Source organism: Actinia tenebrosa, unplaced genomic scaffold (assembly GCF_029948245.1).
Source record: "Actinia tenebrosa isolate PJP-AT-01 unplaced genomic scaffold, QUT_ActTen_1.0 PGA_scaffold14__42_contigs__length_11649687, whole genome shotgun sequence".
NCBI classification, from domain to species: domain Eukaryota; kingdom Metazoa; phylum Cnidaria; class Anthozoa; order Actiniaria; family Actiniidae; genus Actinia; species Actinia tenebrosa.
Window position 1 is genome coordinate 7069722 of NW_028292574.1, and position 22153 is coordinate 7091874.

At 43.0% G+C, this 22153-nt stretch overlaps 2 protein-coding genes across 4 annotated transcripts in view; both read right to left on the bottom strand.

The window, feature by feature from the left end:
• Positions 1–22153, bottom strand: part of LOC116287679 (uncharacterized) — a 128108-nt gene that overhangs the window by 10691 nt on the left and 95264 nt on the right. The window lies entirely within an intron of this gene.
• On the bottom strand, positions 2525–4090 carry LOC148911368 (uncharacterized). The gene is made up of 2 exons (XM_089029649.1): positions 3564–4090; positions 2525–3332 (listed from the first exon to the last, which is right to left on the bottom strand). The coding sequence occupies exons 1-2, from the start codon at positions 4020–4022 to the stop codon at positions 3162–3164; spliced, it is 630 nt and encodes a 209-aa protein (XP_088885775.1). The 5' UTR covers positions 4023–4090; the 3' UTR covers positions 2525–3161.

The window sequence follows — 22153 nt, forward strand, 5'->3', positions numbered from 1 at the left end:
CTAATCACTTCCGGTGGCGCAATTTTTACTCCAAAAGCTCGTGCGTAGGCTTCCATTAAATGCTGATTATCTCGAAAACGAGCTCGGGACGCCCTATTTTTCTTTCGAGATTTGGAATCAGCATTAAATTTCAATTCGGAAAAATCGAAGTTTTAAAAAAAGCTTAAATCAATTTCCAGGGATCCACCTTTGGCTATTTCTTCCAAGAACTACTAGTCAGTAGCGCGTTGATAAATTGGTCTGTAATATTTAACAGATCGATCGGCAATTGTTTGCGAGTAACTGTCGTCATAAACTTATACCGAGACAGCATTCCAGCGTGCAGATCGTGTTGTGGGACCATAGTGCACCGACCACTGTTCTTTAACGAAGGAGAAAGAAAGAAAACAGGAATTTCTCTTGCAACAAGCTGGCTTCTTAAAGAGAAATCTAGTGCAGGAACTAATCACAGGAAACAAAATTATTTAATGAAATATATCAAAACGGAGCAGTATGGCATAGTAGTTCGCACAGGTGCCCCTAGCCGACTCCACCATAATCTATTGAGAGAACCACTTTTAAAATTGCTCACAAAGGGCTTTTAATGTTAAAATGGCATAATAATGAATATCTCGACTCTTTTTCTTGCCAAGGATAATACATAAAATTCCAAGACCACTAGGGTATGGACAGAACCGGAAGAAACTACGGTACGCTCTTTTCTCGCGCCAACTGTAACAACTAAACAACTTGCCAGTGAAGCTAGAATAACCTACTGGACTCTGTAGGAATCGAATTTAGTATACTATTCTGTATATTTCTTGAAATCTGACTAGTTGTTTGTAAAGAAACACGAACTGTGCATGTCGACTGGTACTGATAGATGGTATTTTCGGAAATCGGTTGCATAAAACAAGCCAACGCCACGGTTGCCAATTCTAATTTCTTGATAACTCCGATGAATGGAGCAACGGAAAAGACCTTTTCGTGTTGAAGGTTAGTATGTTAATGTTTTCTTTTATTTGTATAGACTAGATTTGAAAAACAATGATGTTTCAAGGGAATTTATTTCGAGAAGTCTTTAGTCACGCAATCGCCAAACAATGATTTCTGCATATTTAATGAGTCAAAATAAAAGCTCTCGCAAAAAGCGCACAATTATTTCCCCAAAATAAAAAATACATTTTTCAAAAGAGTAGTTTCCCAATAGTTGTTGACTATAATTTCATAAGATTTGGAAGGATGGCACATAGGGAAACTCGCAGTTTTCGAGATGCACTGACCAGCATTGTAACTCAGTGCCCTAACCTTTTTATTGTGTAAAATAATTCTGAGTTGTTCGATTTTTATGAAACTACTCTTAATTGAGCAAATAAGAGTTGTACTTTTGGCAGAAAGTATTCAAAGGCTATTTGGATTAATAGTTTTGATACACGGACCAAGCGAAAGTAAGCAATTTTCAGCCATCTTTTGGCAGCGAAAATCGTCTCTGGAGCTCAAACCGATTTTTCCCTATTTCTCGAAAACAAAAAAGTATTTTTCAAAACTAACCACACAGCGTTTCTTCCTTCATCATGCACTACTAAAATCCAAAAGTAGAGCGAATTCGAAAATTTGAGCCTTTCCACATATTTCTGATTTTGTTTGATTTTTACAGACAGTCCCTCTTAATGTTGACAATCCCATCCACATGTTTGCACTTCATCTTGTATTCAAGCCAAGAATAAACTGTTCACTCAATGTATTTAAAAACATGTTCAACAATCATGGCCTTTCAACAGAATCTAGTTGGACTCCAAATCAAATATGGCTCAATGGAATGCTGAATGAAAGTAATCCTCTAAGCCAAAATGGTTTGGATGATGTCGATGCTGACACATTTTATGGTGAAGATCCAGAAGGCCCATCTCCTTTTTCAAGCTCTGATAATAATGTCATTGTCCAACCTGTTGAAATTTCTCATGAAGAAGAGTTATCTGAATATGTTCTTCAGCAAGTGAACCCAAACATGAATTCAGCACAAGCTGGCATTGATTTATATGAAAGAGTTCTGTCTCTTGTTCTGGAAAAACTTCAAACATTTTGACTTTTAATACATCTCACATGCATTATAAATGACTGATAAAGCCTGTCCTCTTATTTGACAATGCGCATAAATAGATATTCTAAAAGTGTATGCATACCATTAAAGGCTTTCTTTTGTGCCCTGGAACAGAATGGTCATTTATGTCCATTTTTGTCCCTTATTGTAAAACGATGGCCTGGTTTTGATCATGTTTCCATGACAACACGAAACAAATGAGGACAGATCATTATAAGAATAGATTTTAGCTAATAAGCCCCAAGTTCAAAAACACTGGAAAAGAATAAGCCCCTGGGGGCTTAATAAAGGAAATACAGTAAATCCTCCATTATTTCAAGATCACACCATATTTTCTAACCCATACTTCCGTCCTTAATAATGAATGGCCCCTTATCCCTGGTGCATTCATACAATGAGTCATCGCATAATATGCATGCTAAATATCAATGTGACAAAAAGAAATAGAAACAACAATATTCTTATTTATTTTTGGAACACCATGCAAAGCAAAGCACAAAACTAATCCACACCTGTAAAGATTGAAGGCACTCTGTTGAGTTTGAAATACTTTATCAAGAAAATGTAATATTAAATTAAGACCTTTCTAAATGCAAAAACTACTCCTGAATATTATCTGGACATTCAAATAATATCATAAAAGAAACACTGGTTTTCAGTTTTGAACTAAAATATAAAAGTTCATTTGTTTGTATTTAGGGATAATGAAATATTAGATATAACCCACACACTGATTGGCTGGCTACCATTTTTATATCACAGTACATTGTAAATAAGTTTTGACTTTATGGATTCTGTGTTAAATAAAGTTTACAGAGAATAAGCAGTCATTTTATATTTCTTTTATAAAATATTTTTGAACAATTTTGCACGAGCATGTCTCTGTGCTCTGATATTAATGCAGTAGCCAGCCAATCAGTGCACATGTTTTATTATAGATATTTCATAAATAACAATAACATTTTAAAAAACCTAAACATTGGTTTTCAAACATTAAACTTCAACTTACAGCTTCAAGTATGCTGTGTTTTAAAACTTTGACTTAAAAAATATATGTTGGGTGTTTGTAAAATCTGGACTTTCAGCACTTGCCAAAATAGGTGTTTGCAAATGCTGTGTCATAAGTCCTGAAGAGACATTTCTCAGATGGTAGCTTTGATGTCAGGGATGCACGTGGAAGTACAAGTGAATTTGTACAGGTACTGGCTGTTGGCATGTAGCTATAGCAAATGTCTTCTGGTGATTCTGTATCCTAAAAAATAAAAAGTAGAAGGTTAAACTTGAAATAAACCATTTGTATCCTAAAATATAAAAAGTAGAAGGTTAAACTTGAACAAAACCATTTTTTTAAATATAAATAAAAACTGACTTGATCACTCAAACACAACCTTTCAATATGACAATTCCCTCTTTCAAGAAGACCATACACACATTTAAAACAATTTCCAAAGAGTAAAAAAAAAAAAATGGAAAAATTCATTACCTCATGGACTGCCATATCATCATCATCACATTGCTTAAAGGTGATGCTTGGTTGGATGACAAAACCAAGTACAGGTTCTTCTTCAGCTCCTGTCACGAAAACGAGCATTGAACTTAAGGTAATGGGTTCCCTTCTTCCACTGGCTACTTGTCTTATGTACTTGATCAATAGGGAATATAACTCCTTTTCTTTCAAAAAGGAAGAAGATCCCTCTTCAGAAAACTGAGGCTTTAACATATGAATGAGCTTCTTGGCTGTCATAGTAGTATTACTTGGCCTTAAAAGATGGAGAAGCACTGGAAGTCTTTGACAAATTTGCCTTAGTCCAAACTTGTCCAACCCTCGCTTTAGATTGGCAATGCACTCATTTGGACTGTTTATATCCGTTAAAGTGTTTGTGATTTCCGATGGCAAGTAGCTTGGCAGCTGGCCATTTTGCATGAGGGCTATGCCAACCATTATGCCGACGAAATAGTACTCCTCTGATAGGAATTGCTTGATGCCACTGTCAAAATACTTTTCCTTTATTGATGCATTAGTAGTATAGGGGATGGGGGTTCCAGCGCAACGACCACCGGAGGATTACCCGTCTAAAGTACCCCCCTCGATTCGTACCGCGATTACCCGCATCCCGTGTTTATGTAAAATATGTTAGTCTATATATGGAGTGCGAAGATTGTAAAGAGTTTGTTTATGATTTCTGTGTAAAGTGCTTGAAACCCAAGTTTGTACCTACTAAGCCAAATAAGTATATTTGTTGTGGTAAGAAAATGCAAATAGAAGATGATACGTCAGCACAGTGTTACGAGTGTGGTAAGAATATTCGTAATGCCGTACCAAATGCTACCAAAGAGCAATATTACGCCAACGGAGGTCGTAAGAAAACACCTTATAAGAGAATAAAATACTTTAGGGACTGGATGAGTCATATCCAAGGTTATCGACCGGTATATTTAGACAACGAAGTAAAGAAGAAAATCATAGACCATTTAGAAGAGCCAACCCCACAAAGTCTACGGAAAACGTTGAAAAAATTAAAGCTAGGGAAATATTACAAAGCTATTCCTTATCTTTTGTCTGAAATTACCGGTAAGTCTATTCCCGAGGTTTCTGATATGACAAAAGCCGAGTGGATGTTTTGTCGGCTGGATAAGGATATTCCTTATTACCCTGACGTAATTTACGAAATATTTTACAAAATAGACCCCAACCACCCCCTGTTAGGATGGATTCCGAGGCGACAATAACATATTACGCGTAATTCATACGATGAATTTATATTACGCGTAATAATTTGCCAAATAAGGTTATGCAAATAATTCACTGAATTTATATTACGCGTAATAATTCACTGAATTTATATTACGCGTAATAATTCACTGAATTTATATTACGCGTAATTTCTAGACTGACGTTCGATATGTAAATAGAATCCTGTCACGCTCTTTTCAAAGCAGATGTTTACTGAGCAAGCTTTCTTTGAAGCTCTTCTTTTGCCTCCTGGTAGATCTTTTTGCGAGATTCCTCGGAAAGATCTTTTACGACTGTTTTTTTATTCCTTATGTCCGACTTTAGTTTCTCGTATTTGTCTTCTTCGGCCAGAATAAGCGAGAATTCTACGTCGTCTATCTTTCTGTCACGCAAAGCCTTTGAGACAAGATCGGTAATTGTATTTACTTTAGCCCTTGACAGAGCTATTGTCGTGTCGTGCTTGGATATTTTGCTTGACAACTGTTTCATAATGCCCGTAGCAACAGCAGAAATAATACCACAGGCTGCCCCAACGCCGGCCAAAGGAACTCCAACAATTATTCCCGGCCCAGTAAGCGAAGTAGCAACGCCAGAGCCCGTTAACACAACAGATATGGATCCTGAAGTTATCGCAATCTTATGTAGCGTACTCCGGGCTCTGACGTACTTTTTTCGGACTTTTTCGTAGTGTTTTGTCTGCCCTTCCAAGTAAGCCAGGATTAAGTTCGCTTTGTTGAGCCTAAAGTTTTCAGCGTTTAATTCGTTAGGACCTGTATCCTTAGTGGTAGCGTGATAATTGGGAACATCTGGGTACAACTGAGGTGCTGATGGTATAACATCCATTATATATACTAATGTACGACGCTTTTGGGAATGATATTGAGGAGCAGCCACATCACGACAACAGGGATTATGCCAACTGGAGAGCATTTAGGAAGATGTTTCCGCATGCAGACCCTAGTAAGTTTGAAAGAAGACCCGATGGGATTTACTATGAAGGCTCCAGAATGTACAGCAATGCGGACTTGGAGCCAAAGAACCCAAAACCCGAGCATAAAGAAAGGCAGCCTAATTTTCCAGAGAATTTATTACCGGCAACGGAGGATTACCCATTTTACGATAACAAAGGTGGCGCAAATGACTTTGCTAAGATGGTTACCTCCTTAGAAATCCCCGTGGGCCCTACGACTTTCAAAATAAAAGTCAGAGACATCTTTAGAGAAACTGCCATGAAACATACCTCAGGGAAAGAATCCAGAGAATGGTTATCAGGTCCCAACATGCGGTATTGGCCGCAGCAGTTAAACTTTGCTGTCTGGGCTGCTACTAAAGGATGCGGTATAGCCGCGGACATGTTCCATATTCCTTTCCTGCGATTTCATATTGCTTTTACTATTCGTAGGATATTGTTTGAGTTAGGAGCGCCGCTTCCTAGTGACACTATCTTTAACCCGAAGGATAACAAATATGACAAAGTCGCATGGGAGCGATTAAGGAATGAGTTTAAGCTTACCAACCCTGATTTTCGCAACAAAGAGGGTGCCGCCCATGGTTTAGGAGAGACTTACACCTATGCTTCGTATGTTGGAGCCAGCATAGAAAGGCCGGGCATGAGGTATCCCAGTTCCTACGAATTCTCGGACTTAGGAGGCAGCGGAACGAAGGGTAATTTAATTTACTACATAGAAAGCAAAGAAAAGTATCCTTGGGCGCCTTTCTTTGCCGCAAAGGGCATTGGACTGAAGAATTTAGCAAGGATTAATCGAAGCATCGAAGCCTTTGTTTACTGCATTCTAGGAGCCCAGGTTAGCACTCGCAGCCCCATCGTAGATGCCAGCGGTGCGTCACAGGAAACGCAACAAGTATTCCTTGTCCTCTTTGAAAGCGCTGTTATCGAGAATGAGATTTCTAAGTCGGTGCAGAGATATCAATTAGCGGTGCAGCAGTCTAAAGTGCGACTGGATTACGCTTTGTCGCCTGGTTGTTGGTTAATGCCAAGTAATTTGGTCATCAACGCCGATTCCATCGTGGGTTATAACAACAAGCTGCAGCGAGCTACTAAGGATATGAAGTTTGGGGTGAATGATGTGAACTCTGACATGACCAAGGGCATTCCTCACTTCGTAGAGAAGCCAAAAAAGGAACACGCAGAAAAACCCGAACCAAAGAAGAAGCCCCCAAAAAAGGTTATGCCAACCATACCCGAGGAATATGACCATAACTTATTAAAAGCCAGCTTAGCCGCCGCAAGCATTGGTCTGAGTTATTATATATGGCGATGAACAACCCCTACGTAACTGGAGTAGATTGTGTTTATACGACTTACACGGGCGAGAAAAAATACACCCAGGCATCTTGGGTTGATGTCACGGGCATGTCCGTGAATTTGAACTACTCAGGAAAGAAGTTAATCCTTTGTAGTATTTGCATTGGCACGAGTAGTCACGCCAACGTCGGCTTTAGGTTCCTGGATGACGAGGGTATACTGCAGCCTATACGCGCGAAGACAAACAACAGGGAGCCTGCGCATTTCTCCGTAGAGCCCAACCCCGGCAGCCTTGAAAATCATTCCGTTTGGACTTTTCACATGGTCGCCGATTGCCATGGGAAGGTAAAGCTGCAAATGCGCGTAGACGATACGGGAAAGGTTACGGTAAATAGCATAGAGGATCAAAGAGATTATGTTTATAATCACAAGACCATTAGCACGCTTACGGTGCTTAGCCTTTAAGATATATGAACAACCCACATGTAAAGGAAGATTCGTTTTTCTATCATTTAGAGGAGAAGGAGTACGTTGGTGATAGCTGGTATGATACCAACCTGCAGGTGAAGGTTGGAGGTCTTGGTATAATCATATGCACTATTAACATTAGTACGTGGAATAACTCTAACGTTGGGTTTAGAATCCTTGATGAAAATGACCACCCACTACTGCCCTACAGGAAAAGAGATAATAAGAGGCATTTGACTCATTTTACGTTTGAGCCCACTACCTCTAGCTCGGAGAACCTAACACCGGTGACTTTTCACATAATAGCTAATTGTCAACACGCGAGGCTTCAATTTCGCCCAAGCGATCGTGCTGCTGCTGACCAAATGGGTACGGTTGGGATAAATACCACCTATTCGACAGCTGATTCTCCGGTGGATGCTGCCTGGAACCATAAGACCATTTCTACTATGACTGCCATACCTTTAGTTCCGCATTATCGAGGCGGCGCGAATACTGTCTTTACTTATCCCCAGTCGAGGACGCCTCGGGCGCCCGACGACGATAAGCCACCAGTAATATATAAAGACAAGATTAACCCTTCATCTTCTTCAGGAGGACCACCCCAATAGCTACGACTAATATCCAAACGTTATTCCCCACAAACTTTAACAATTCTCCGCCGGCCCTAAGTGCCAAGGAAACAACCGAACCCAGCAGCTCAGGCAAGCCGGCTGCCATCTTTTTTCCCAAGTCCGTCAGCCCATTGCCTAATTTCTTTACGCCCGCGCCCGTAGCCTTAAGCGCGGATAGGATAACTCCTACTACGGTGCTAATAGCGACCGCAAATGCCAGCGGAAGACCATACTTCACCAGAGCTCTTTTTACCTTTTCCTTGGTGGTAAGCCCCAGCTCCTTTTCCAGGTTGTCCTTTTGCGATTGTAATTCCGCGACTCTTTCCTGAAGGGTTTCTACTTCCTTTTGAGCTGCCTCCCTTTCCTCTTCAGTACGAGTTTGGTCATTGATTATTTCCTGCTGCCGCTCTATTTGCCCCTCCAGGTCTTCAATGGCCTGATCTCTTTGTCGGATTTGCTCCTCTTTAGTGTTGATTTCGGCAACCAACTGCCGCCGTTCCTCCAAAGAGCCGGTTATGGTGATATGCAAGTTTTTAGCTTCTTCCTTGCTCATGTCTAGGTCTTGCAGGGTGAGCTCGAAAGCCTTTTGGGCTTGATCTCTTTCACGTAAGGCATTGTCTGTTCGTTCTCTAAGTTCTATTATTCTTTGGTTTTTATCGTTAAGTTCTCTCTTTTGAGCATCAAGGAGTAGTTGGTTTTGCCTCATGTATTCTGCCTCCCTTTCTTCCAACGTTTCTTGTAGCCCCTCGACGCGTTTTTCTAACGCAACCCTTTCATTTATGTTTTCCAATCTTTCTAACATGCTTCTAGTGGCACGCTGGAAGCCTTTTAATCTTGCTACGTCACCCCTAACTTCGTCATTTTCGTCAAAGAGGGGCTGCGGTTTTGTCCAGCGGTCTTTATCAGGAAATCTCAGGTCTTGAACGCTTATGAGGACTTTGTTTCCGCGTTCTGTGAGCCTTACGTCGTCGGCCTCGAAGTGGGAATAGCGCTCATTTAGCTCTTCCATTGCCCACTCTACAGTTTCCCGCGCGGCTGCCTCAGGCTGCTCTATGTTTTGAAGCTCCAAGTACTCAGGGACGGGGCTGCCGTGGTTTTTTGATTGCCACTTGTCCTTTAAGGCGGCCTTGAAGCTTTTCCATCTATTACCATACTTGTTTTCTAGAGCCATGTTGTAGATTAGGGGGTCGGTATCCGCGCCTTTAGTCCATGCGTCGTATTCTTCGTCATTGATATCAACTTGACCTTCTTCGGTAAGGGGATCAAAATCACCTTCTACTTCCATTATATATGATAAGCTCAAAGTTAAACCCCAACGCATTACCTAAGCAGGTTGGCGGACTGAAAGCAGAACGCACCTTTCACCGAGTCACATTCACACCTTCTAGCGCAAAGCCAGGAGAAACGCTGTACGTAGGCGTACCCCGCCTAACAGATAACCTAGTGTTGGTTCCTGGCACCCTGGCGCTAAGGTTTGATTTGGCGGTGCAACCTACCACCGCAGATGAAAGGATTATCGTTAACAACCTTGGTCGCAACATCGTTTCAAAGATGCGAGTAAAGTTCGCCGGGGAATCCCTCCTAGACTTAAACAACTATGACCTGTACACCACCTACAAAGATCTGTGGCTGACTGCATTCGAAAGGGCACAAAAAATAGAGCAGGGTATCGGTAGCGTAATATTACGTAAGGTTAGGACTCCCACCAAGACACAACCTACCGATTCTGGCGACGCAACTGACGTGGCAGATGCAAAGGCCATCAAGACAGCCTATGGTACTAAATACGTAATACCATTGGACTTTGAGGCTATTACCAGCCACGGGGTTTATTATCCTAGACAGTTGAGTGAGTTGCAGTTTGAAGTGACCTTAGCCAACATGACTAACATCATTGGCGGGTTAAGCACTGCGTTGTCGGGAAGTATTCATCCATACGCCATTACCAACCTGGAATTGCAGTATGAAACCATACACTCCGAAGATCTAGCACGTAGCGCTGGCATGGAATACAGTGCTGGAAAGGCTTTCTTGTACGACCACGCGGTAATGTACAAAACCTTTAGTTTCCTGGATAAGACAGACGCGGTAATTACTCAGAGCATTAATTTACCACGTCGTAGTCTTACGGGGCTGATGTTGGTATTTATTAAGCCTTATGAAGCCGGTAAGCGCGACTCTGAAGCTTTTCATAACCCCGGCATCACCAACGTCGGGATTAGCATCAATGGAGTTCCAAATAAGGTGTATTCGCAGGGAATGAAGCCCTCAGACATCTACAGGGAAATAAAAAGAAAGTTTGGGGATCAAGTTGCACCCGGTGAGTTCTTTACCGATAAGTATGCACTGTGGATTGACATGCGAACCACCAACGACGAGGATTTACATGGGTAGGGATTGCGTCTGGTAAATACCCAGGACGGCATTACCCTGGAAATCAAGCGTGACTTAAACGCTAGCGCAGGCGACTCAGACAAGATCAACGCATACATCTTCGTGGTGTCTGACGCCCAGTTGAGCGTAGAAATGAATCAGCTAAAGAGCATTGCGTATTGATTCGCGCGCTGCGCTCCCTCATCCAAGAAAGGATAAAATATCCCTTACGTATATAATGCTTCGCGTATTCGAAAACAACAACACCAAACTGCAATGCATAGTGCAAGGCGATAAACTTTATTTCAAAGCGAAGTCCGTGGCTGATGCCTTGGGTTACGTAAATTCCAGAAAAGCGGCGTCTGATCACGTCTCAGAGGAAAACAAGGTAACTTTGAGGTCTATAAAGGGTGTAAATCTGACTGACACCCTTAATGCGCAACCACATTCCGTTTACATCACTGAAATGGGTCTTTATGAGTTAATATTCGGATCTGAAAAGTCTGTAGCTAAGGAGTTCAGAAAATGGGTGTTAGGTGACGTTCTCCCTACCCTCAGGAAAACAGGTAAGTATGAAATAGAGCGGCGCTTTGACGGTCCTAACAAGTTGGTATTCAAAATAGAAAATGAATTTGACCTGCATAAGAAGGTCGTAAACTACATACGTCGATTCCACCCTATCCTACTGCTCGCACCAGGTCTTGGAGAACTACAGGACTCAGCTAGCAAAAGGATAGTATGTTGGCAGAAAGGTTACCAGGCAGGTCAGCCTGACATCTTAGTCCTTAATGCACATAAAAAACATAATGGGTTATGCCTGGAGTTGAAGACGCCTAAGGGTAACGGCGTATTATCCTCAAAACAAGAGGCGTTACTCACACAATACGAGGCAAATGGTTACCTAACCATGGTGTGCAACGATTACGACCTTATATGCAGGGAGATCGACCATTACGCGGAAGGCATTCGTGTACCTTGTCCTTGGTGTGTTAAGGCTTTTAAGACGCAGGGGGCGTTAAGGACTCACCAAAGAATATTTCATAGATATAATGATAGTTGAACAGACGCACTGGCGTGAATTAGTTCAAGGTCGTACATACAAAATAAAAAATTACGTCGTCTTCGAAGACATCAGCCGTTTAAGGTTGGTCCTCAAACACGAAGGTAAAGAGTGCACGCTATGGGCACCGGACTGCGTGAGGTACGTCCTTCAAGGTGAGGAATTTACACACATACGCAGTCATGGTAAGGTTAACGGTCGATGGAAGTTCGACGTTGAAAGGAAGGTAGATGCTAATCCTCTTTGTGATTAGAAGTCATCCTCATGAGCGGTTAAGTATTGGTCTGCTACGGCGGACCTCATTTTTTCTGTCATGTGGTAAACGGATGCGGTAATTAAGACACCGCCTATGAACGCTGCGATTTGAGGTATCATATATCTTTCTCATTTTTCCAAGCCTTTCGTACCGCCAGGTAATGGTCTAAAGGACGTGGTCCGTCGTATAGACAGCACCAAATATGTTGTCCACTCCGTTGACAGCCGCAGCGATCGCAAATAGCCTCCCAGTGTTCCCTGTCCTCCCATTTAACGCCCTCAACATCGTCAAAGCCTACAAAGGTTTGGTCAATTTCCTTCTTACGCTTTGTCAGCACCCGGGAGGTTTCAAGGGGGCAACAGCGTTCGGCTATGTCACCGTGGGTTTCGCAGGCAATACCTTCGAGGTGGTAACGGTGGCAGCGGTACTTATGCCAGTTCTCTTCAAAGAAGGGCTCATCACAGCGGCGGCAGCAGTTCTTAAGACAGACCCTGTTGTCGCGGTGATATTGTAAGGCTTGGAGGGTGGACAGCTCTCGACCGCAGTCACCGCAAAGGGTGCTTACGGTCTTTTGACAAACCTTTTTGGAAAGATGGTATTGCAGTCGCTGCTTACTGCTGAAAGATTTATTACATTGCATGCACTCCATTATACATACCTTATTTTTTATTGTTATTTTGTTAAATGTCTGCAAGAGGGTTTTAGGATAGGGTCTATTATTTCTTGTTGTTTTGTTAAATGCCTGTGAGAAGGTCTTAACAATAAATAAGAAGACCTTATTTGAAACCTCTTATCTTACTTTAACAAATTAACAATAAATAAGAAGACCTTATTTGAAACCTCTTATCTTACTTTAACAAATTAACAATAAATAAGAAGACCTTATTTGAAACCACCTTGCAGATCCTCTTTGTAGGTGTCAGCTAAAGTTCGCTGTGCTTTAGGATCCGCGGGACACCAATGCCCAACAAAGGATTCTTCGGAGAATACCCTGTCGCAATGAAGGCAGGTGTATTTTTTACGCGGTTTGGGTGTCGGTGGGGTAACGACAGGGATTATGCAGTCGGCAGGTAGTTCACATGTAATGCAGTCCATATATCTATGGAGGATATCGCACGAAGTCCTTAACGGACTCCTTAGCCCACGTTGCCATCGTCAAAAGCGCACCAAACCTTTCTGCGCGCTTCAGACCGCACATTTCATCGTACAACTCCTGCACGCGCTCCTTTAACCGATCGATCTCCTCCCTTTGCATTTCTATGGTGTCTCTTTTATCTTTTGCGTCGGTGGCAATTCTTCTAACTGCGTCCACTGGGTCCATCGTATATATAATGGATCCGAACCATATTCCCTGCAATGCTCTGATAGTAGGACCCACCGGCTGCGGAAAGACCCAGTTCATCGTGGAGCAGCTATTAGGACCCTTTAGATACCGCTTTGACTATATCGTGCTATTATGCCCCACCTACGTGAATAACCGCACCTGGACGGGTATAGGAGTGAAAGACGACGACTTCTTTGTAGATATCTTAGATCCTAACGAGTTATCCAGCCATTTGAAGTTCTGGCACAAACAATTCCCTAAGGATACGCAAACCTTGCTCATACTGGATGACATCGCCTGTGGGGACGACGTAAAAAAGCGCACCTCCGAGCTCGTTAAGCTCGCTTTCAGCGGCAGACACGACAATATCAGCGTTTGGTTGCTTTCCCAGCAGCTTACCAGTGTCTCTAAACCCTTCAGGGAAAACATAGGTTCACTCGTAGTATTTTATACTCCAAGTAAGTCTGACCTGGAAACCATCTTAAGCGACTACGGCGGTGAGATATCCAAGGAACAGTTGCATGAATACATGCGGCATTTAAAAACGCACCAACATTCCAAGATGATCTTCTCTTTGAGGTTTCCGTATTCCATTAACATATATGGACATTGAGCAGCTCTTAGATGAAGTCCCCACACAGCTAGATGAAAGTAACCTCAAGGAACAACTTAACATCCTTGTGTCATCTGGGAAGTGCAAAGAAATGATAGGCAAGGAACTTACCCATGAGCAGGTTAATAAGTTGTCGGAAGAGGAAGTCAAGAAATTCCATAAGAGGTACGAGGCTGCCCTTGCAAGTAAGACCACGGACGCCGTAGCAGACTCCGCTATCCGACTTGCAACTAAATTGCTTGGACTTGCACTGCCCATAGACGACGTGGAGCAACTGCGGAAGGACATAAGCGAGGACTATGTTATCGCCCAAGAACTTAAGATAACCTGTGGGTGGTTGTCTTTGAAGTGCGGTAAGTTAATGGCAGTCGCCTCTGCGGCACTTCACGTAGCTCAGCATGTCGACTTGAAGGAGGTACTGGTGTCTTGGAAGGACTTCAAGAAGGACAGAGAAGTCGAAAAGGTCTTCCAGGCGGCACTTGCCGAGGTACCTGATCAAGTCGCCTCAAGTCCTCCTTAAGTACTTACCCAAGTCATCCTCAAGTACCTAGTTAAGTCATCCTTAAGTACTTAGTCAAGTCGTTGTCAAGTCATTGCCAAGTCATTGTCAAGTCGTCCTTAAGTCATTCCCAAGTACTTACCCAGGTCATCTTAAGTTACCTGTCAAGTCCTTCAAGTCCTTAGATATAAATGAGTGAACCAGAGTCGAAGGTAGAGCAGCCCCAAGAGGAGCAGAAGATTACCAAGGCTAAATCTCCAGGCAGAGTTGCTGCCGGAAAGAAGCTCGCGGAGATGAATAAAAAGAACAAAGCAAAGAAAGAAGAAAAGGTGGAGGAAAGAGAAGAGGAATCCTTTATCAATCCTGGGTACGTCATTGGCGCGTTAGGAGTCATCATAGCAGCAGGTAGCCTTTACTTACAATGGCGGGCAGCAAAGCCAAAAGTAAAATTGGAACCAGCACATTACGCACCTGTGGAGCCGGCTGTTAGAAAAAGTAAGATCCCTGAAATGGAATAACCTTCTCGCTTTGTAATATAATGTCGACCGCGTTGCTGAAAACTGTTGAAGAAGCAGCTATTATTACTTCTATTGTTGCGGGTATTGGTTGGGTAGGTAAGAAAGTACTCAAAGAAGACTTTACTGAAGACCCAAGCAAGAGCTTCGCTAATTTTGCTAAGATGACCGCTGCCGTTGGCGGGGCTATCATGGTAAAGGATTACCTACGGAAGGAAAAGTACCTACCTAATGTATAAATGGTTAGCCTAGTCGCAGGTGGAGTTATTGCAGCTTTAGCATTCACTGGAGCTAATTATGGTGGTCAATATTTGGATAGATTAGTTAGAGGCGACAAAAGCGGAGACTTAGTCGCCGAAAGGAAGAGACACGACTTAGCGCTGGAGAAATATCAGCGAGACGTTGCAGCTTGGAATGAAAAAAGACAAGCTTACAGGGATTGGTTGGACAAGAACTACCAAGACAAGATGCAGGCGGATAAGAACTTCGAAAACACAGACTACGCCTTCAAACTTTATGCGCAAGCACACCCCGCGGCATTAACGGGGTTAAGAAAGCCTCAGTTCAAGAATTACTACCAGCCTTCTAAGAAACAAAAAGACAATGAGTTGGTCTTTGTAGGAGTCGCAGGGCTGGTGGGAGGCGTGGCCTTGGCGTATCTAATATAATGATCGTCTTTTTGGAAAGCGACAAGAATAACTTTACCACTTATCTGAATCCCCCCATCAAAGCCTGTAAGGTAAGGTTGGTTAGTTGCTCTTTGTACAATTCTTGGTATAATTTAATTAATGGCTTTGTCATCGGAACTTCCGGCACCAAACCAAAAATACCAGATTCCCATTACACCCCTATAACACTGGCTAAGGAGCTAGCAAAGCATGGATATACCCTTACCACAGGATTACCCCATGAAATGAAATTCAAGAAAAATAGTGGAAGCGCTAATTTAAAGGACAGTTCATTGGTAGAACTCCTGGGCCTTACTAGTACCACAATAAATAGCGGCAATACATATGATGTGAAATGGAAAGTCGCATCCTCTTACGAAGTCTATTGCGACTTGGTTCATAGTTACAACAATGGAGAAAAGTCTTCTCTTATGTCCAAGTTTCTGCCCCAAGGTAATCCATTTGACCCAGTGGAATACACTCCCATTTCTTTGAGCTATGACTTGTCTAATTTGGTAGAAAGCATAAACATCACCATTAAAGTGGACGGAAAGACGGTGGATTTTAACGGACGTAAGATCAATCTTGTTTTGGAATTCATATAATGGGCCGCGTAGAGGACAAACTTAAAAGGATTTACTATGGGCCGGAAGGCTATTGGAGAGGAGCGTCAGCTATCAAGAAACTCGCGACCGCGGCCAGGGTATCAGAAGAAACGGCTAAGAACTGGTTGAAAAAACAAACCCTCTGGCAGGTCTATCTTCCCGTGCCCAAGTACATTCCCAGGCCCAGCTTCACCGTAAATACCCCCAATGAAGTTCATCAGGCGGATTTGCTTTTCTTGCCGCACGACAAGGTGAGAAAAAAGACCTATAGGTACGCTTTGACCGTAGTTGATATCGCAAGCAGATACAAGGACGCCGAACCCATAACCAGCAAGGATTCTGGGGAAGTCGCAGAAGCCCTAGGTAGGATTTATAAGCGCGTCTTGAAATGGCCTAAGCTGCTGCAAGTGGATGCGGGGACAGAGTTCATGGGCGTGGTTACTAAGACCCTGAAAGACCACAGCACTAAGATTAGGAGAGCTGAAGCTGAGTACCACAGGGGTCAGAGCATTGTCGAAAGATTCAATAAGACCCTGGCCGAGCGCCTCTTTGGGTACCAGTATTGGAAAGAGCTGGAAGATCCCTCCAAACGCAACAGGGAATGGACACAGCGGCTTCCCCAGGTCGTCGCGGCTTTGAACAACGAGGCGGCCAGGGCTACGGGGATAAAACCCAAGGATGCCATAAAAAAGAAATACGTGGAACACAAGTCCTTCGTCAGAAGTTCGAGGGCGGTCTTCCCCCAGGAAAAGAGATTAGGTGATGTCACGGTTCGATATCTCTATGAGCCGGGTGAATTAGAAGGAGGATCCAAAAGAGCTACGGATCCTAATTGGTCTTTGGAAACTTACCAGATCCGAAGCGTAATAGCTAAGAAGGGTCAGCCCATCTTGTATTATCTTCATGATGGTCCCACGCGTGGGTTCGTCAAAGAAGAACTGCTTATCGTGTGATGTCCGAATGCTATCGTATGGATACCATCATCACACATCCATCGCTTACCGTCAAATGCAGACAGTGACACCTTCTCCTGCGTGACGTTATGTATCTGATGACCATAGCTGCGCAGGCTGTTCATCTTATGCCGCTGTTCCTTGCGTGTTCGTAATACGTTGAGGTAGGACTCGTGCGTAATGTCCTTCTTAACCACGTATTTTTTTACGCCTTTAGCTTTCTTTTCTACACCGTCCAGCTTTAGCACGCTGTACATCTTGGGTTTCAGGCCCACGTATTCCACGATGGGTTTTCCTTTCATCTCGTCCTTCATTTTCCCGATTACTTTCTTGTTTTTAGGGGAGTAAAGAAAGTGGTCGCGTGGGTAATCGCTGGTGTCGTATTCATCGATGTCGGGAACACAGTCTTCGTAAATGTCTTCCGTCTGCACCTCTAGTATCAAGGAATCGGTGTCGGTGTATAAGAGGCGGCACTTATCACCGTATTTCGGTTTTAGCTTGTCGTAGTAAAACTCATACATGAGCAGCTTTGATAGGTCTAACACTGTAAACCCCGTGTATACGGGTTTATTCAGGAATAGATTCGCTTTCTTCATGTGAATCACGTAGAAGTTTAACATTTCTACGTATCTAACGAATCCAGGCTGTGATACGTATGCTTCTGCTTCCTCTCTGGTGCTGGCTATCTTTATGCTTACGCGCTTGCGGATGTTCTCCATTGTCTTACCAAATACGCTATTGTTCATTAGTTTAAACAGGTTCTTTTCGAAGTCATTCTTTGCGTGCGTACGCTTTTGTGTGTTAAAGTCAATGTAGGGGCGCATCCAGGGTTCCTGCGTGAACTTCAAAACGCGATGGATCTTCTTCACGCGTAAGCCGTGGCGCACATAGAACTGCAGGTTGCGGTAATGCACCACATACTTCTTCTTATCCATCAGGTTCATAGTTAGTTTCCTGTACGGTTTGTAACCAGGGCACATTTCCCTCTGCAGCGGACTCAGCTGCTTAAATGGTATCTCTATCGCTTCTGGTGCTAAGGGGAACTCATTGTGTTCGTCGTGCAGGCGCTCTGGGTACTCCAGATCCACTTCTAAAACGTAACCCTTGTCTTCCTCCTTTCCTACCTGCATGTAGAAGTCTATCGGCTTCACTGGATCCCATTCGAAGTCTCTCACAGGTAGGTACTGTGACATTGCCCAACCATAGAGGTTGTTTGCGTCTAAGTAGTAAATGTATGTGGTTGGTTTCTCTGGGTCGTGCTCTACTAAGGGGTTGTTTGCGCGGGCGTAACGTCGACTGGGTCCGCATACGCCGCCACGAATACCGTCTTCCATGAAGCGGTACATATCGTATTCCGTTAGGAAATCCAGTTGCGCGTTTGTCTTCTTTAGAAGCGCACTCCAACTAAGCCCAGGAGCCGTGTAGAAGTTAGCTGGATCCAACCCGTAGTATTCCATTGCCATCTTTCGAAAGCTTTGGAAAACATCTGCGAGCAGCACTACGTCTGAACGTAGGTAGATGTCGTGGTATTCTCCCATATTCTCACAGGAGTACTTTTCCCACACATCTAACGCATGCTGGTACTCCTCGTCCTTTATACCGGACTCGTTTAGGGTGCTGTAGAATCTCTCTTTGGGTGGTAGGGGTTCTTCGAATCGCTCCCAGGAATCCATGTATTCGTATGGGTAGACTCCTTTCCTTTCCGCGCCGTATTGACTGGAAATGGGGAACTCCGTGTTGTATTTAACCAAGTTTGCTAAGGAGTCCGCCATGAACTGCTGCGAGTCTAAGAACTTCAGCTTACCCACAGTTACGGACATGTACCTTTCTTTGTTGTTGGGTATGCACTTTACTTCGGAGCCGTCTGTTCCTTGTAAAAGTAAGTGACTGTCGTAACCCCTTAAATTGTGAAAGAATACGGGTATTTCCATGTCTGGATTTACTTTGAAGTTTATATTGCATTTCCAATGAGCCGCTCCTCTGTATTTACCCGTGATGTGGCAGTGATCTCTAACCTTATCCACATAGAAATCCTCAACAAATGCTTTGTGGCAGTGAATGCAATGCGTGGAGGGCTTTCCCGGCTTCTCACCCTTCTTAGCATACTTCCCGCATTTGAAATGAGCTTCTCCTAGATACTTTCCATCTTCGTCCCACGCTTTCTTGGCCCGTCTTCCAAACTGAAGAAGCGTATGTTGGCAAATGTGGCATTTCTTTGCCTTGGTAAAAGCCTCCTGGTTCTCTTTGGTAAATTCCATCTTCTTTGGACGTCTTAATTGTTCTCTTATCTCCCCCTCCTCTTCTCGCAATGCTTCTAGGAACTTATTAGCTGCGTTCTTGCCTCGGTAAATTACAGGAGGGTTAGCCTTACCGTCTGATCTGACTACTATGTAACCAAAGGAGCACATCTCATGTAATCCCACCTTATTCGTGGCACCACTTTTCTGCTCTTCCTTAGTTATCAACGCTTCAAAGTCTGCATATATCACGTAAGGCACCTGCATCTGCTTTTGATGGTCTGAGTACGCTAGGTTCTTATCTGTGGGCATCTGGATCCGTTGCGCCACTTCTTCGACTCCGCGACATATTTCGTCGTGATCCTTTAGAGCTTTAACGCTGGTAAAGGATAATAAGCAGCAATCGCAGAAGTATTTCTTGCCTTTGTGTTTGGTGTGTCTGTAAAATAGTCTGCTAACATGTTTGACCCACGAATAATGCCCGCCGTGGTAGAAGAGATGTATTCGTTCTCTTTTACTCTTTGACAACACTAGTGGCACTATCGTTTGGTCTCTGACTCCGTAAACGTTAATGGCTAGGTCATTTTCCTGCTCAAATATCGGTATGTCTATCAGCTGCATTGGGAACTCCACGCCGTCCCACTCCAAATCGTCTGTTGGGTACTTACTTGGTCTACACGGATCCTTATCTACTGGATACAGTGCGGATCGTATTGCCCACATAAAGCATCTGTTGTCATCATTTTTTACGTTGACTATGGCTTTCTTCCTTTCTACCCACGTTGGTAGGGGCACGTAACTTCCTCCTCGTATTGGTACGTACCTTGCCATGCTAACCTCCATACCTTCTACCTCCTCCACTGTCCAACCTGATCCTTCTTTCGTGTAGTTAGACAGCGACTCCATTATTGCTTCTAAGGCTTCGCTGAGTGACCTATCCAGATTCGTGGACTCTAATATGACCAGTGACTTTGATCGCAGCATTGCTGTCGTCGTTACCTCATCTTTTGATAAACTTACTTCTACCATTATACTCGCTTTCAGGGCTCCTAATTCTTCTATGCCTTTTCGAAGCGTTCTCTTGACCTTCCTTTCTGACTGACGCCAAAACTGTCTAACGTCAATCTCACCGTTACCGGGTATTGATACCGTTTCGAAATTGCTTTGGGATTCCATCTATATAATAGGAAATATCTTATACCTAATTCCAGACCCTTTTCAGATCGTCGTAGTCATACTCACAATCCTGACAATGCCAAAACAATTTAAGCTTAGTCTCAAACTTCTTACCACATCCACAATTATAGCTGCTCATACATTTCGTCTTCATCTTCAAATGCTTCTTCAAGTCCACTTCTTTCTTAAAAGTTCTCTTACAATCTTCGCACTCCATATATAGACTAACATATTTTACATAAACACGGGATGCGGGTAATCGCGGTACGAATCGAGGGGGGTACTTTAGACGGGTAATCCTCCGGTGGTCGTTGCGCTGGAACCCCCATCCCCTATACTACTTGCATTGATAAGCCTGATCCACTCTTTCCTCGGACCACCATGGTCTTGCGCTATTTCGCCAATAAAATCAACTTCGAAAGTAATATTATAGTCCTCAATGGACTCCAGTTCTGAGAATGTTGAAGTGATCAGGTTATGACGATCAACACAAATGTGGTTTGTCTCTCCCTCTAGAGTCTCGCTACTGTCACTTATCTCCAAGGCTCTTCCCTTAACCATTTCTTTCTGGAGAAATCTTAAGATTTCCACTGGGTCAAGAAGAGATTGCTTTTGGATTTCCTTGACCAAAACATCAATATCAATCCCACTAAAGTTAGGACACAGAGTTGCAGGAGTTGCAGGCATTGTGATGGTCGCATGTTGGGTGCTTTCTTTCTCTGTTTCTTGCTTCGCTTGGGAATTCTGTGTCATTTCAGATTCTTTTTTCTCTCCAAAGGTTGGCTTACTGAAAGTCTCATCGTCTTTATCATCATCTGAAATCTCTATATCTGGTCTACCACCACTCTTTTCCTCATAGACAAAATTAAATCCTTGCTTTACTTTTAAGTAAAGCAGGCCCTGCCCTGCCAGCTTCTTGACCACAGGATAATTATACTCAGTTCCAGGGCTAAGTTCAAGGCATTTAATTTGTTTGTATCTAACCTTGGCAAATTCAAAGTCGTCTTTCCCAAGTAAAGGTAGTTTGCTGCTCAGCGATTGTGTGATGGCTAACCTGATAGTATCTTCATCATCTTCTTCGCCAACCAACAATATTCCCTCGGCCACGACCGAATCCCATTTTAAATTGTACGGTTCTTCATCATCTTCTTCAAAGCACTTTAACAAAGCGAACTCCAGTGGCTTTTTCGTCTTAACTTTTGCTGGCTTTGATGGTCTACTACGAGATGTACTTGGGAGCTGATAAGGATTTGCAGCCCTCAATCTTTCATTACGATTAAGACGTCTGAAAAGGCCTGACGAGGAACTTTCCTTTAACATGCTCGAAGCTCGATTAAGGGTTTCTTGAATATTACTTTGGCTACTCTGGTGCTGTTGGTTTCCTCCATTTCCACTAGCCTCTGATTTTAAGATTGAAGATGCCTCTTCCAGCATTTTAGCCACACGATTGACTTTATTTTCCATCTTTCTTTATACAAAAACGCTTCCAAGAAATTTCACAACTCAGTTCAAGTAAAGATGGTATGTAGCGCGGTTGTAGAGCGCGGGAAATTTTTCTAGTTCCCAGTTTGCCCAAACCCTGATTTGGCCGAGCCCGTCCCAGGAATATTAAATAAAAATGTAAAGTTTAAATACGAAATTCAAATCTAACTAAATGATTTTGAGTTTAAAAATATTTATGAAGTTTAAATAAAAGTCTGTAGAATTAAATA